At 36.2% G+C, this 17,269-nt stretch overlaps 1 protein-coding gene across 4 annotated transcripts in view; it reads right to left on the bottom strand.

Moving 5' to 3' along the window:
• Positions 1-17,269, bottom strand: part of ARHGAP29 (Rho GTPase activating protein 29) — a 74,882-nt gene that overhangs the window by 24,631 nt on the left and 32,982 nt on the right. For 2 of the 4 annotated variants that reach the window (XM_024233255.3, XM_002810590.5), the window contains exons 4-12: positions 11,344-11,440; positions 10,922-10,994; positions 7,718-7,766; positions 7,138-7,275; positions 6,008-6,072; positions 5,179-5,289; positions 4,997-5,077; positions 4,623-4,811; positions 3,801-3,938 (exon numbers count right to left, since the gene is read on the bottom strand). In XM_024233255.3, coding sequence (XP_024089023.1) covers positions 3,801-3,938; positions 4,623-4,811; positions 4,997-5,077; positions 5,179-5,289; positions 6,008-6,072; positions 7,138-7,275; positions 7,718-7,766; positions 10,922-10,994; positions 11,344-11,440 — 941 coding nt within the window. Of the gene's footprint in view, positions 1-3,800; positions 3,939-4,622; positions 4,812-4,996; positions 5,078-5,178; positions 5,290-6,007; positions 6,073-7,137; positions 7,276-7,705; positions 7,767-10,921; positions 10,995-11,343; positions 11,441-17,269 lie in introns of all 4 variants that reach the window. The other 2 variants (XM_024233238.3, XM_009247720.4) reach the window with 1 other exon arrangement.

Raw genomic sequence — 17,269 nt, 5'->3', positions numbered from 1 at the left:
AAGGCATCTTCAAAGAACCTACAGCTATCACCATATTTTATGATGAAAGACTGAGTGCTTTTCCCCTAAGATGGACAATTAGGCCAGGATGTCTTCTCTCACCACACCTATTTAACAGTGTACTAGAAGCCATAGTTAGGACAATAAGAAAAAGAAATAATACAGATTGGAAAGGAAGATATAAAACTGTCCCGATTTGCAGGTAACATAATTTTCTATGTAGAGAATCCCAAAGGATCTACAAAAAGCTCCCAAAACAAGTAAATGAGTTTAGCAAGGCTGCAAAATATAAAACCAACACACAAAATATCAAGTATATTTCTAAATATTAACAAAACAGCAAGCCACGGTGGCTCACGCCTGTAATCCCAGCACTCTGTGGGGCCAAGGTGGGTGGATTCCTTGAGCCCAGGAATTCAACACCAGGTTGGGCAAACATGACAAAACCCAGTCTCCACAAAAAATACAAAAATTAGCTGGGCATGGTGGCATGCACGTGTAGTCTTAGCTACCTGGGAGGCTGAGCATTGCTTGAGCCCAGGAGGGTGAGGCTGCAGTGAGCTATGATCACACCACTGCACTCCAGCCTGAGTGACAGAGTAAAACCCTGTCTCAAAAAACAAAAACAAACAAAAAATCCCCTAAACCAATTAATGATGGGAATTTTAAATAAAGGAAATCTATACATATGCACTTATGTGTACATATAGACCATTCACAATAGCCCCCCCAAATAAACACATACATATATAGGATTAAATCTAACACAACTTATTAAAGGTATGTTGAAAACTACAAATTGCTGATTTTTTTTTTCTTAATCAAAGACCTAAGTAGTTGGAGAGACATAATATGTTCATGTGTTGGCAACTTTATATTGCTGAGATGCTACATATACAGTCAATGCTCCCCAGTCTGATCTAAAATTTAATATCAATTCCAACCAAAATGTTGGCAAGAGTTTTTTGGAGATATGGACAAGCTGATTCTAACATTTTTATGGAAGGTCACAGGACCTTAAATACTCAAACAATTCTATAAAAGAATAAAGCTGAAAGACCCACACTGTGCACCTGATTTTAAGACTTGCTGTAAAGCAAAAATAATCAAGACACTGGGGCTTTATAAAAAGGACAGCGAGAACCAAACACCGCATGTTCTCAATCATAGGTGGGAATTGAACAATGAGATCACTTGGACACAGGGCAGGGAACATCGGGGCCTGTCGGGGGGCTGGGCACTGGGGTAGGGATAGCATTAGGAGAAATACCTAATGTAAATGATGAGTTGATGGGTGCAGCAAACCAACATGGCACATGTATACATATGTAACAAACCTGCACGTTGTGCACATGTATCCTAGAACTTAAAGTTTTTTTTTAAAAAAGACAGCAAGTACTTCAGTGCAACAAAACAGAAAATACAGAAGTAGACACCTACAAATATGGTCAACTGATTTTTACCAAGATGCAGAGGCAATTTAATGGAAATGGCATAGTGTTTTCAACAAATGGTATCAAAACAAGTGGATATCTGCATTTACCATGTTTTTTATTTTCTCTATTTTATGCAGTTTTGACATCTTAAAAAGCATGCTGGCCAGTGAGAGACTGACTCTCCCTGGGCTAGCTAATTCCTCGAGATAGCCAAGGGCACAGCTAGGATCACAGCTTTCATGTGCAAAGCAACAAGTCTCAAGTCTATAGATCCAGCCACCTCCTTCTCTAACTCTTACACACAAAGCCAATTATTTCTCTGTCCTAAATCACCCCGGGGCCAGGTACCAAACAACTAGAGACCATCCCTATGCTCCAAAGTCCATGGAAATTCATACTAGCCAATCCTAAACAGTTTACCTTGCCTTTCCTGAGGAAACCCCAATAAAAACTCTACTCAGCTTTCTTTCATCCCTGCTTATGCTTGCCAAAACTGGTATTTCCCTTGTGGCCCTGTGTGGATTGACGTGTCCCCTTCTCTTGGGAAATTTAAATCCTAAGTTTTTCTTTCAATGGCACTGACCTCTCTGTGTCACTCCGATAAAGTAAAATCCTGTGGGTATAATTTTATTATAACATCCATATACTAAAAATGAACCTCAACCTGTACCTTAAACCTTACACAAAAATTAACCCCAAACGGATCATATATCTATATGTAAAACTATTGAAATTTTAGTAGAAATCACAGGATGAATCTTTACGATCTTGGGTTAGGTGAAGCACTCTTAGATATAACCAAAAGCATGACCCATAAAAGAAAAAACTGGTAAGTTGGCTTCCAATAAAATTAAAACCTCTTGCTCCCCAAAAGACACTGCTAAAAGAATAAAAAGAGAAGCTCCAGAATGAGAGAAAATATACGCAAGCTCAACAATAAGAAAATAAACAACTCAATTTTTAAGATAGCTAAAACACAGATTGTCAATAAGCCTTTGAAAAGATGCTCAATATTGTTAATCATTTTTAGAAACGCAAATTAAAACCACAATTAGATAACACACCTATTGGAACAGCTAACATTTAAAAACAATGACTGATACATGTCAAGGACACAGAACAACTAAAACTCTCATACACCGCTGGTTAGAATGAAAAATATTATAGCCACTCTGGAAAACAGTTTGGCAGTTTCTTATAAAGGTAACTATACATTTAGCACACCAGCCAGTAATCCCACTCCTGGTATTGACTTGAGAAACAAGAAAACTTATGTCCAACAAGAATGTATAAGAAAATATTCTGTAGCTCTACTCATAATCACCCCAAACTGGAAACACCACAAATGTCCAGCTAGTGAATGGATAAACACTGTAGTACAGTCATACAATGGAATTCTGCAATAAAAAGATACAAACTATTGATACATGCATAACACTGATGAATCTCAAAGGCATTATGCTGAGTAAAATAAACCAGTCAAAAGGTTATATACTGTATGATTTCATTTATATGACAATCTGGAGAAGACCAAACTAATAAGGCAGAGAACAGATCAGTACTTGCCAGGGGTTAGGAGTGGGCAGAGAGTTGGACTACAAAATAAGTAGCATGAAGGAATCATTTTTAAGTGATAGTATTGTTCTGAATCCTGATTGTGGTAGTACTTACACAAATTTGTAACTGTTAAAACTTGTGGACTATACACGAAAAGGTTTTCCATGTAATTAATTTTACGAAAAACATTTTAAAGAGTAAATAAAAATACTTCAGGACAGAATGCTTTGTCTCCAAACAAATAATTTGGTTCAATTTTAATATTTCATTTACTCCAATTCTGAAGAATATATCTCAGAGCACTGGCAGATGATGTCAGCAAAGCCAAGAAAACTGGTGGCTTAGAGGCAATTTTAAACTCTCAGACTTCAATTTTAACCAAACAAATCATCAATCCAGAGAACATGGGGAAAGGCAGATCAAAAGAAATTCAAACTGTATATCACTAAGAAAAACTGAAAATCAATCTGCAAACTCAACACATTTCATTAATCTCAGAATCTAAATCCCACAGGAATTGTATCAGGCATACCTTCCCCTTCTGCAGATACAGAGACTTCTCTTTCTTTCTTTTCCCTCCCTCCCTTCCTTCCTCCCTCCCTTCTTTCCTTCCTTCTCTCTCTCTTTCTTGATCACCCACTCTAGAGTGGGTAATCATAATCGTAGCTCACTATAACCTCAAACTTTTGGGCTCAAGTGATCCTCCCACCTTAGCCTCCCAAAGTGCTGGGATTACAGGTGTGAGCCACCATGCCTTGCCTGATGGTCTTTTCTTCTTGCCTTCAAAATATTGAAGAAATTACTTACAGCTTTAAGGGTAAGATCACACTGGAAAACAAGTGTCCGGAGTTGTGTTAAAATTTCTCTTTTGGTATTTTCTAGGTCATTTCTTCTTTCTTCAACATTTGTCACACAAACTTTGTAAAGTTCATTTGCTTCTTCTACCTTCACAAATATCACAGAAAAAAAAAAAACACTAGAATTTATATTTTAAACAAATATTTACTATAGTAAAGCTAAGCTGAAATAACTGAAAATTCTGAAATATTCTGTTTTCAAAATAATACTTCTAAAGTTAATCTGTTCTAGTCAGTGATTCAAAGGCACTTGATTTTAATGGACAGCCATTTATAATTAGTACATTGTCTATAAAATATTTGCTTCTATTTGAAATAGCATTTTATATTTATATTTACTATATTCCATATAATCTTACAGAATTTGTTTGTAAAATTACATTTCATCAATAATACAAAGCTTCTGCCTATCCTTGCTATCAGATGCCTGAATTAGTACACATATACACACACTTGCCTAAAAGGTGAACCTTCTTGTCAAGTAAAATATATATTAAACTACTGCCTTCTCTAAGATAGTCTTTCACAAACTCCAAAATTCAGGTCTCAGCATAGTGGTTCTCAAAATGTGGATCCTCACCAACAGCATCAGCACGACCTGAGAGCCTGTTAAAAAATGTTGACCTACTGAATGAGAAACTCTGGGGGATGGGCTTAGCCATGTTTTAACATGCCTTTCCAGGCAGTCTTGGCAGACGCAGAATTTTGACACCAAACTCCTGGCAGATTACTGCTAATTCAACTTGCAAATAAAAAAGAAAAAGATCGTTACTTTTTGGAGAGCCTCCTCTTCCAACCTTCGCTTTTTTTCTAGTTGCTTGTTGAGATTTTTTGCTAATCCGCCACTTGAAGACAGATGTTCCTCTTCTGCACGAAACATGGAAGACTTTGCTTTCTCATATTCATCTTGACGTTGCATGCATAATAATTTTGCCTTTTTGAGAGCATTCTCTGCTTCAAGCTACACCGAAAAGAGTATTAAACACAGAATATGAAAGAAATCCTACTGAACAAGCGTTTTTAGCATATTCTGCAAGATAATTAAGACAATATTTTAGAAAAATGAGAGCAAGGAAAGTCAGTATATACTGCAAATTATTTTAAATGTTCACAAATAGGTACATGAAACTCCATTTTAATACTAACCATTTTATTTTGCTCCTGTTTCCAAAGTTCTTTTATTTCTTTCCTTTGTTTTTCCATTTCATTTTTCCTCCCAAGTAGAGGCTGTGAAAGGTATTTAAAATGGAAAAAGAAAAAAGCAATTTTCTAATGGCATGCCATTGCTTAAAAATAAAAGTGCATTATACAAATAAATTAATCTTTACCTGCACAAATTTGTTAGCCTGGAGAGCTGCAATTGTTTGTTGTAAAAGGTGACTGCTCTCTATATCATTAAGAAGAGCATTAGTAAACAGAGACTGCAGTGGCATGAACTCCTAAAATTTAAAATTGAAAAGTAAATTTTACAATAGAAATGACACTAGAATTCCAAACACATCACTACCCTTCTTCAAAAAGGGAAAGTAAGTTTAGACCTTTGCCCCCAGAAAAATAACTAGCCATAAACATGACTATGAGAAAAATATAGAAGAAAATTAATTATAATTAATCATAAAACTGGTTAGTAAAAGTAGTAGCTATCAAGACAATCAGTATTTGTATAAAATTGTAAATTTCTGGCTGGGAATAGTGACTCATGCCTGTAATCCCAACACTCTGGGAGGCCAAGGTGGGCGGATTACTTGAGCTCAGGAGTTTGAGACCAGCCTAGTCAACATGGTGAAACCCCATCTCTACAAAAACATGCAAAAATTAGCCAGGGCATGGTGGGCACCTATAGTCCCAGGTCATCAGGAGGCTACAGTGGGAGGATCGCTTGAGCCTCGGGGGACAAAGGTTGCAGTGAGCTGAGATCACACCACTGCACTCCAGCCTGGGTTACAGAGTGAGACCCTGTCTTAAGACAAAAAAAAAGTATATTTCCTAGATTTTTTCATAATGGACATCCATCTAAACTTAAAATAATTTTGTCAATAAAAAGATCAGCATTTAAGTGCTTTCCTATATTAACTGAAATAGTCTGATTTTGCAAATTATTGGGAGTTCATGAGTAGTTTCTTATTATAGAACCCCCGAAGTTCACAGAACACTTACCTGAATTCCAATGTTAGTTCTAGTTGCCTCTGCCAACTTGACCACATTTCTAGTGGACTCCAATTCTGAAAAGTTCAAAGAGGGTATCAGAAGATAAAATCAATTTATTTTCCCCCCTGTATACTCTAAAATTACTTGTAGTAATTCCACAATTAAGAAGTGATCACAAATACTAGTGTGTATCAAGATATAATACAGCAATACTTCTTTTTTTTTTTTTTTTTTTTAAAAAAAAGAGACATGGTCTCACTATGTTGCCCAGGCTGGTCTCAAACTCCCAGGCTCAAGTGATCTTCCAGGATCAAGTGATCTTCCAACCTCAGCCTCAGGAATAGCTGGGATTACAGGCATAAGCCACCATGCACAGCTCTTAATGCAGCATTTCTTAATTGTTAGTGCTCATCAGAATCAACTGGGAAACTCTTTCAGAATATATTTGCCTCCATTTCACCTCTCTGAAGGATAGGACCTAGGCTTGTGTACTGACCCTCTACAAGACTATTCAGGTGATTCTGATTAGCATTCTCTATTGTAAGCAAATAATATAGCAGAGAGAGCATAGGCTTTGGGTAGATTCTATATTCTTCCAGTTATGCTACATGACTTTAAGCAAATCTGCTATATGACCTTAGGAAATCTCCTGTCTTGTCTCTCTCAGCTGTAATATAGGAAAAACAATTCTTGTCTTGCCTACTTCTCAGAGTTTTTGTAAGAAGTAAATAAGATAATGACTATGAAAACATTTTGACAACTGTAAAACACTGGGGAAATATTAGCTATTAAAATGTTTCTTCTCTGCTTCCATTGCCTTCTACTCATACATCTATTGTTGCTATTATCTCCTGACCATACTATCTGACTGCATTTCTTTTTACCCCCTAGAGTATGACTTCTTTGAAGGCAGAGACAGTATTCTATTTGTCTTTGTGTCCCTAGGTCTAGTAGTTGGTCCACAGTAAATATTCAATAATTCCATCTAGTGTAAGAAGAGTCTTTTCTGGATAATGGTTTTATTCATTATAATGAAACAGGTACTAATTTGGAATTCTATTACTCATAATCTGAAAAAAATGAGTTAGAAACAATTTAATTATTATTCTCTAAATCAGATGCTTTAAAAGGCAACTCACCCAAGTTAAGCTTTTTTTCAACCCATGAAACTATGTTCTTAGTATATTTTGACCAAGTTTTAGCATATGACAAAGCCAGCTCGATAGAGTCAGTGTTCTTTAACAGCACGTTGTCTAGTTCTAAAGGGGAAAAATTTCCTGAAAACAAAAATATCAAGGTAAGTATATGTTAAATGTGATCACATCATAACTCCAAACAAAGAAGCACTCAGATCCTAAGATACTAGTCAATAAAAACTAGTTTTTTAAAAAAATACAAATGACAAATTTACAATTAAAAGGCCAGAGTTTAAACTTAAAATGGTTTCAAACCATAACGTATTTTTATCTTAAAATATATTTCTATTATTCATCAAGTTAAAAGCTTTACACAATTCTTGATCTCATATTATCTATATCTCATATTATGTATCTACTCTAGCAGGTTATTTCCCTTAAGCTTTATATGTAAAACTTTATATATCATTTTGCATTAAAAATGAATATACTAGGTTACTAAGCAAGAAGAGATTAATCCAGGACATTTATAGAAAGTAACTACAAGAAGTTTGTGAAAAGTTATAAATACCTTGAGCATTACCTTTTTCACTGGATGAGTCCACTGATTCCACAGAAACATTTTCAAACGACTTACAACATGGAAAAAGATAAATTTAAAATTAGAGAAGAACACAAATCTTTGCTTCAGAATTTTTTTGCCCCAATTTGTTACTCTGACATAATTCCTGCTAAAGAATTTCAAGTATTTAAAACTTAAAGGCCTTAGAAGTCTGTTTAAGTGCCAGAACACTTCATAAGAATTTCATAGCTTTTTACAACAGGAGTTCCCAAGATCCAAGAATGAACAATCTCACTGTTACTAACAGCATTAGTTAACATTAATGAATCCATTCAAAACTTTAAATTTTGCAGATAACAAAAATATTAGTCAAGAAGTTAGAGAAGCAATGCAAACATATTGCTATCTAAACAGAAGACATAGATCTGTCTCTTCCAGTCATCTTTTATCATTTTACTATATGATACGCCATGTCTCTGAATGTCTATTAGATAGATTAGCACAAAACTTTCTATGATGATGGAAGTGTTTTATATCTGTACTGTCCAATAAAGTAGCTAATAGCTCCATGTAGCTACTTGAACATTTAGTAAGTGGCTAGTGCGACTAGGAAGTGAATTTTTAATTTTATCTAACTATTATAATTAAATTTAAAGAACTACATGTGACTCGTGCTACTTTATTGCATTGTGCTGGAAAACATCATTTACCAAAATTTTGAGATCTTAAACAAATTTAATCGATTTAAGTTGGGCAATACAGGGTATACAGGGATTCAATGCAAAAATGATCGAGGAGACCTGGGTCTGAAGTCCAGCTCCATTATTACCTGTATGACACTGGGCTACATATTTTAAGTTCACTAACTTTGTAAGTCCTTCTGTAAAAGAAGGATAAGAACACTACTTTCAAAAGACTGTTTTAAGAATTAAGATGATGTAGGCCTAGCGCAAGGCATGGTACATAGCAACCACCATTAAACATATTGCAACAGGCCAGGTGTGGTGGCTCATACCTGTAATCTCAGAACTTTGGGAGGCTGAGGCAGACGGATCACCTGAGGTCAGGAGCTCGAGGCCAGCCTGGCCAACATGGAGAAACCCCATCTCTACTAAAATACAAAAATTAGCCAGGTGTGGTAGCACATGTCTGTGATCCCGGCTACTTGGGAGGCTGCAGCACAAGAAGTGCTTGAAATCAGAAGATGGAGGCTGCAGTGAGCCGAGATCACACCACTGCACTCCAGCCCAGGTCTCACTCTGTCTCAAAATATATATATATATATTTAATATTATATATATAATATATAGTTGCAATATGTATATATTCAAATGAGGCAAATATATATATATACAGAGAGAGAGGGAGCAACTTTTATTTATTTATTTATTTATTTATTTATTTATTTATTTATTTATTTTTGAGACAGAGTCTCACTCTGTCACCCAGGCTGGAGTGCAGCACTACGATCTTGGCTCACTGCAATCTCCACCTTCTGAGTTCAAGTGATTCTCGTGCCTCAGCCTCCCAAGTAGCTGGGACTACAGGTGAATATCACCCTTCCTGGCTAATATTTGTATTTTTAGTAGAGACTGGGTTTCGCCACGTTGGCCAGGCTGGTCTCGAACTCCTGCCCTCAGGTGATCCACCCACTTCGCCCTGCCAAGGTACTGAGATTACAGGTATGAGCCACCATGCCCAGGCTGCAGCTATTATTTTTAAAGGGTATTTTTCAAAACTGTTGATCAAAGTAATTTTATTATTAGGATTATATATCATCACAGCTTTTTTATTCCAATCTCTAAAACAAATTAAAACCTTCAAAAAAAAGTACAAAAGAAAAAAGTATTTTTTCCTGTTAAGAATTAGTATAATATGTATGCACAATAGAGGTACAGAAACAGGAAATATGATTCACACCTAAAATTTAAATTGTTCAGTGTCTTGCCAAACAGATAAAATGTGTTATCTTCTGAAGTAGTAGCAACAGTTTGAAAAGATAAAATTCAGGAATAATCATGAATAATAGCAAAATATTTAAACATCTTACAACTTTTCATCATTCTCCTTCATTTGTCAATAGATGGCTTCAGTAACAGTCATAATTTTTGGTAATATTGTAATACATATAACAAATGCCTTCAACAGTCATTTTTATTTTATATAATTTTAAGAAGGACCTGAAGCTTTATAATAATATAATTTCCTGGCACATTTCCAAATATTTGATTTTTTTTTTGTTTTTGTTTCTTTGTGTTTTTTTAGAGACACAGTCGCACTGGCTAGAGAGGAATGACACAATCACAGCTCACTGCAGCCTTGAACTCCTGGGCTCAAGTGAATCCCCCCTCTCAGCTTCCCTTTCAAGTAGCTGGGACTACAGACTTGTGCCACCACATCTGGCTAATTTTTTGTAGGGACAGGGCCTCAATCATGTTAACCAGGCTGGTCCTGAACTCCTGTCCTCAAGTGATCCTCCCACCATGACCTCTTAAAGTGCTGGGACTATAGGTGTGTGCCACCACACCTGGCTAATTTGTTGTAGGAACAGGGTCTCAATCATGTTAACCAGGATGGTCTTGAACTCCTAGCTTCAAGTGATCCTCCCACCTTGGCCTCTTAATGTGCTGGGACTATAGGCATGAGTCACTATACCTGGTCCCAAATATCTGTTGAAATTCTTTTTGGATTTGATCATCCTTAACAGAAAACGATCAACATAGGTCCCTGATGCAGTTTTTTAATGTATTTTGTTTGCATTCAGCAAAAAAGTTTAGTCAATTAAAAACCTTACTACCATAAACTTTAAAGAAATATTATCCATACATTCCTCATATTCTGTTATTTCATAGCAATTTTTCTTTTTTTCTGGAGACAGAGTCTCACTCTGTCACCCAGGCTGGAGTGCAGTGGTGTGATCTCAGCTCACTGCAACCTCCACCTCCCGGATTCAAGCAATTCTCCTGCCTCAGCCTCCTGAGTAGCTGGGATTACAGGTGCCCACCACAATGCCCAGCTAATTTTTGTATTTTTAGTAGAGACGGGGTTTCACCATGTTGGCCAGGCCAGTCTCAAACTCCTGACCTCAGACAATCCGCCCACCTCGGCCTCCCAAAGTGCTGGGATTACAGGTATGAGCCACCACCCCCGGCCTAAGATTAGGCAATGGTTGAAACATGAGGTTAAAAACATTAAAGACTTTGCTTTCACACAAACTTAGCTTACCTTAGTTTCTCGAGAAACAGGCAGTCGCAATAATGAATCATTGCCTACATCTCCCATAAGGAAGTTTGTAAGGCTATCCAGGGAGGTTAAAAAAAGAAAGACAAATCATTACACTTCTTTGTGACAGGGTTTACATTCAACATGTTATCTAAAATAATTTTTTAAAAATAAGAACCTTAGAAATAAACCCCTAGGAAACTGTTCACATAAACCACAGTCACTTGCAAACGGATGTTGCTTCTAAATAGCTATAAAAATATCTTCGAACATAGTAATAAGGCCATACAGAAGGTAGTTTTTCCAAAGTTGTAATATTTAATACCATTTAATACTTCATTTCCCATGTATCTTACTGGATAATGCAACATACTCTCACTAAGACACCTAGGACTAGTTGCTTTAAATGACAGTTCTCTACTTACATATTTCCAAAGGTAAATGCCAAAGTTTCAATAGAAGAAAACACTTCCTGGAAGAGATCGTTTTTGTTTTCTTCATTAACTTCTGTGAAGTTCACAGCTGTAAGGAAAAGTTGGTTACAATAAGGAAAAACATACTTTAAACTAGATTTATACAGAATCATTTAATCCTTTAAAACTTCATCATTAGTTCAAGAAGCATTAGAAGATTCAGAAATTGAAAAGCCTAACATACAAAATGGACATGATGTTCAAATTCTTCATTATGAAATTCATATAAAAGAATCAGCTTGCATAAAAGCAGTTAGCATTCCAAACTGACTACTCCATGGATTACATAATTTGACACATCTAAAAACTGACTCAATGTGAAATCCATCAGAGCTGGAGTCATATAGTCCATGTTACACCACACCTCTCAATTATTAACAGTGTTCTGTGCTATTTTCTCTTCCTTACTGCTTTCTGGCATTGTAAAAAACAGCTAAATACACTGTAGCTCACTGAAGGCAATATGAGGTACATTTTTTAGTATGAATTACCAATAATTAAAGTCATAAATATATATATACATATACATATATTTGACACAGCATAAAACCTGTAACAAAGCACATCACATTAAAAAAAACACCCAGTGATTTGGAAAATTAAAATTCCTATTTACTTATAGCCTTATTTCTTATAACAGGCTCTTGGGCTCTGAGGTCCATGTTAATTGACATACAGCTAGCTGCCTTTTGTTTACAATAGAGATATTCTAACATTTTGCATTTTGTTAAAGCAAATTATGAAACAAAACTGAAAAAGATTTCTTATTTTAACTTCTGTATACACTCTTGTTAAAAGCCCAAACACGGTTTACCAAGACAAAGTCTGAAAGTGGAATTGGTAATTTTTTTAAAGTAACTGGTGCTTCTTGGGCTGGGTATAAAGAGTAACTGGTTCCCTATATGACCCCTCCCTAATATTCTTACCAATAAAGGGAAGGAAGAGAAACCTTTTGAAGAAGTCATTCTCTACTTTAAAACAGAGTTGTCTTTAATCTCGGCTGCACATTAGAATTACCTGGGGAGTTTTATTAATAAAAACAAAGTCTGGGTCCCACTAATCAAAGATTCAGATTTCATAGGTATGTGGTGAAGAATATATTTTGTTGCAAGCTCTCTCATGTGATTCTAATATACAACGAGAGTTGGAAAGCAAGAACGCCTAGGTGGGAGTGAATTAAACTTCAAGCCTATAAATCCCATGAAATTGCAACCAAAATTTTATATGCATAAGCCTCTGTAGATTGGCAGGCGGGAGGCTAAGATCCATAACCTTCATCAGATTCTTCTAAATATCACTGATACAAACAAAAAGAAAAAGTTACCATTGCAAATATGGTTCTTAAATAATGGGCATTTAAAAAATATTCTCAGACTTCTGCTCTGACCAAGATGGAGAAACAGATTATACTTCTACCTGAAACAACTAAAAGACACTCGAATAAAATATAAGAAATAGGCTGGGTGTGGTGGCTCATGCCTGTAAACCTGGGGCTTTGGGAGGCCAAGGCAGGAGGATCACTTGTGGCCAAGAGTTCAAGACTGCAGTTAGTTATAATTGCACCACTGCACTCCAGCCTGACAGAGCAAAACTCTGTTTCTTATTTAAAAAAAAAAAAAGATTTCTATACAAAGGACATTACCAGGGATAAAAAGAGTCATTTATAATTATGAAAGAGTCGATTCATCAAAAGGACATAACAGCCAGGCGCAGTGGCTCATGCCTGTAATCCCAGCACTTTGGGAGGCCGAGGTGGGCAGATTGTCTGAGCTCAGAAGTTCAAGACCAGCTTGGGCAACATGGCGAAACCCCATCTCTACTAAAAATACAAAAAATTAGCCAGGTAATGGTGACGCGTGCCTGTAATCCCAGCTACTGGGAAGGCTGAGGCATGAGAATCACTTGAACCCAGGAGGCAGAGGTTGCAGTAAGCTGAAATCATACCACTGTACTCCAGCCTGGGCGACAGAACAAGGCTCTGTCTCCAAAAAAAAAAAAAAAAAAGGACATAACAATTCCATATATTTATGTACCTAATAAACAGAGCTTTAAAATACTGAAAAACTGCAAAAAACACATAAATTCACAGTTGTAACTGGTGATTTCAATAACCCTTCGCAATAACTGACAGAACACGTAGACGGAAAATAAGTAAGCATAGGGAAGATGAGAACAACACTATCTACCACCTTGACAAGACATTTATATGACACCCTACCTGACAAAGCAAAACACATGTTCTTTTCAAATGCACACTGAATATCGTTACCAAGATAGACTACATTATGGGCCATAAAACAAGTCTTGATGAGTTTAAAAGGATTCAAATGAGGCAAAATATTTTTGTGATAACATGAAATTAAATTAGAAACAACAGAAGGATCTCTGGAAAATCTCCAAATATTTAGAAACTAAATAACACACTTTTATTTTTTTATTTTTATTTTTTAATTTTATTATTATTATACTTTAAGTTTTAGGGTACATGTGTACAATGTGCAGGTTTGTTACATATGTATACAAGTGCCATGTTGGTGTGCTGCACCCATTAACTGTCATTTAGCATTAGGTATATCTCCTAATGCTATCCCTCCCACCTCCCCCCACCCCACAACAGTCCCTGGTGTGTGATGTTCCCCTTCCTGTGTCCATGTAAGTAACACACTTTTAAATAACCCAGGTGTCAAAGAAGAAAAAAGGAAATTAAAAAGTATTCTGACCCAGCACTTTGGGAGACCGAGGTGGGAGGATCACCTGAGGTCAGAAGTTTGAGACCAGCCTGGCCAACATGGCGAAACTCCGTCTCTACTAAAAGTACAAAAATTAGCTGGGGGTAGTGACGCACTCCTGTAATCAATCCCACCTACTCAGGAGGCTGAGGCAGGAGACTGCAGTGGGCTGAGATCACACCACTGCATACCAGCCTGGGTGACAGAGCGAGATTCCATCTCAAAAAATTAAAGAAAGGGATTTTGCAGAATAAAAATGAAAAAACAACATATCAAGATTTGTGAAAGGGGGGACCAAGAGATACAGGTAGAATGATGACAATTTCACAGGAGTATGATGCATATGTCAGAATTTTCAAATTGCACCATTGTTTATTATACAATCATACCTCGATAAAGCTGTTTATAAAAATACATTGTAAAGTAGACTTTAAATAGTAATTTATAATATAATACCATCAAAAATGTAAATCCTACTTGTATTTCCTAACTTTAAGCTGTTAAAAAATAGTTTATAACCCTATCCAAAATTGTATAATTATTCTTACTTTCTTGTATTTTTTTATCACACTAAACATGACTGGGAGATTAAAAAATAATAATTGTAACAACTGTTGAGTAGTGAAAAGAATAATTATTAAATCAATTCAACATTTGAACCATCTTATCTTCATCCCCACTTGAGCGAAGTTATAGCCATCTAATGAAAATTCCTATTCCTAATGCCTTTGCCTGACTTCAAAACAGCCCTATATTTCTAATATCTAATATAATTCTCTTTTTTGCTCCTGCTCAGTGTTTCAAACAAAAGTCTTTGGCTCCTTTCCAATAATAAATATACCTACTCTTTCCTACATTCTCCAAAACCCTATACCAACTTTACTTCTCCCTCACAGCTTCATTATCTCCTATTCAATTGACATTTTTTCTTATGGTACTAACATACTCAAATCTTTCCTATATGAAAAAAATGTTCATTTTACCATATTTCTCCTTAAAGCTACTATTCAATCCATTTACGGTTTCTTCACTACTGAACAGAATTCTATAAATAGGTCATGCCATGGCCTGCCTATATTGCCTTCCTTCCCAAGTTGACCTTAAATTCAAGATTTGGCTTTTCACCCACTTTAACGATTATCAGAGGCTGGAAAACTTTTTCTTTTCTTTTTTTTTTTGAGACAAGTCTCGCTCTGTCGCCCAGGCTGGAGTGCAGTGGTGCGATCTCGGCTCACTGCAAGCTCTGCCTCCCGGGTTCCCGCCATTCTCCTGCCTCAGCCTCCCGAGTAGCTGGGACTATAGGCGCCCACCACCACGCCCGGCCAATTTTTTTTGTATTTTTTAGTAGAGACGGGGTTTCACCGTGTTAGCCAGAATGGTCTTGATCTCCTGACCTTGTGATCTGCCCGCCTCGGCCTGCCAAAGTGCTAGGATTACAGGTGTAAGCCACCGCGCCTGGCCTGGAAAACTTTTTCTATAAAGGACCAGGTAGTAAATATTTTACACTTTTCAGGCCATACAGTCTGTTGTGACTACTCAATTCTGTTGAAAGGGGCCATAGATGATACATAAATGAATAAGACTGTGTTCCAATAAACCTTTATTTATAAAAACAGGCAGCTGGCCAGATTTGGCCCACCTGCCTGTGTGCCAACCCCTGGTAAAGAGATGGGTTCCGAAGTCAGTCTACCTAAGTTAAATCCTAACTCTCTCTCTTACAATGTTATATAACTTCACCCCTCTGTAACTCAGTTTCCTCATTTATAAAATGGGGATAATTACGTACTTCGAGAACTGTTGTGAAGATTAAATGAACTTAGAACAGAGCCTGTTACACAGAAGATGTTCAAAAATGTTAGCTATTATTATATAATAACACAAAACACTGTCAACAATAACCTATCAGTCAAAATTAGATGTCTTTTTTCTTCTAAGTCTTCAAGCTTCTAAACCTTTTTGCAAGTTTCAACAACACTACCACTTAATATGTATGTTGGACAAACTTCTCTCTATGCCTCAGTTTCCATATCTGCAAAATGAGAGGTGATATAACAGTAATATATACTGATAAAAGGCTTTGGAGTTTCAGCCCTGCATTCAAATCTGGTCTCTACTACTTTGTGTGTTAGTCTGGACACATTACCTAATTTCAATTTCCTCATAAGCAAAACAGCATATTATTGAGAGGAATGACTGAGAAAACAAATGTGAAGCACCCAGAGTACAGTGCTTGGATTCAGTAAACACAAGCTCTGTTCCTCTGTTCAATATCTATCTGTACACAGTCTGTACTTCATAGAGCTTTCTCCACTTAGCCTCTATAGCTCTCATTTTGGCTTTCTTTAAATACACTATCCCTACAGAATCTCATCCACTTCCATACCTTTGAGAGAACAAATTCCTAAACTACATGTCTAGTTTTAACCTCCGAGCTCCAGATTCGCATTTCTAATAGGCTGATATATTTCTTCTCCTACTTTCCACCTATTTTCCATACAATCCTTAGCTCATTAGCTTCACTTTCAAAAATGCCTGTAAAATATTTTTTCTTCCTTTCCATCCCCATTGCCATTGATTTAATTCAAAAGCCCACGTTTTACCTCTAGTCTGAACTATTTAACAACCTAACTGGTGTCTCTGTCTCCACTCCATCCCCTCTATTAATAGTTCTTCAAAAGCTCATTAAAATGTTGCTTAAGGTTTAAATAATTGCCTCCCTTGGGTTCCCTACTAAATCACAATACCAAGTCCTAAGACACGTTTAGTATCTCTTCAAGAAATCACCTGAATAGCTTTCATTCATACAACCTATTAGAGCAGCAACTTTCAAATGTTTTTGACCACAACCTTGGGAAAAAACACATATTGCATCATGACTGAGTATTCTATACACACATAATAATAATCAGTTATATAACACCTATAAAATTTCTGACACATACGTAAGTTTTATATAATGAGTGTTGCTTCTGATTTTTCTATTCTCTTTCATTTTTTAAAAATGCTGGTCACAATCCACTTACTTGATGTCATGAGTCAGAGCCCACAGTTCAAAAACCATTCAATTAAAAGATGCAATGGAAGAAAAGCATGAAAAGGAAAAAAAAATAGAAAAGAATAAAATACATAGGGAAAAAAACAAAAAAGCT

Source organism: Pongo abelii, chromosome 1, assembly GCF_028885655.2.
Source record: "Pongo abelii isolate AG06213 chromosome 1, NHGRI_mPonAbe1-v2.0_pri, whole genome shotgun sequence".
Classification (NCBI taxonomy): domain Eukaryota; kingdom Metazoa; phylum Chordata; class Mammalia; order Primates; family Hominidae; genus Pongo; species Pongo abelii.
Note: the sequence above shows the minus strand (reverse complement) of the source record. Positions and strands in the feature narration are given on the sequence as shown.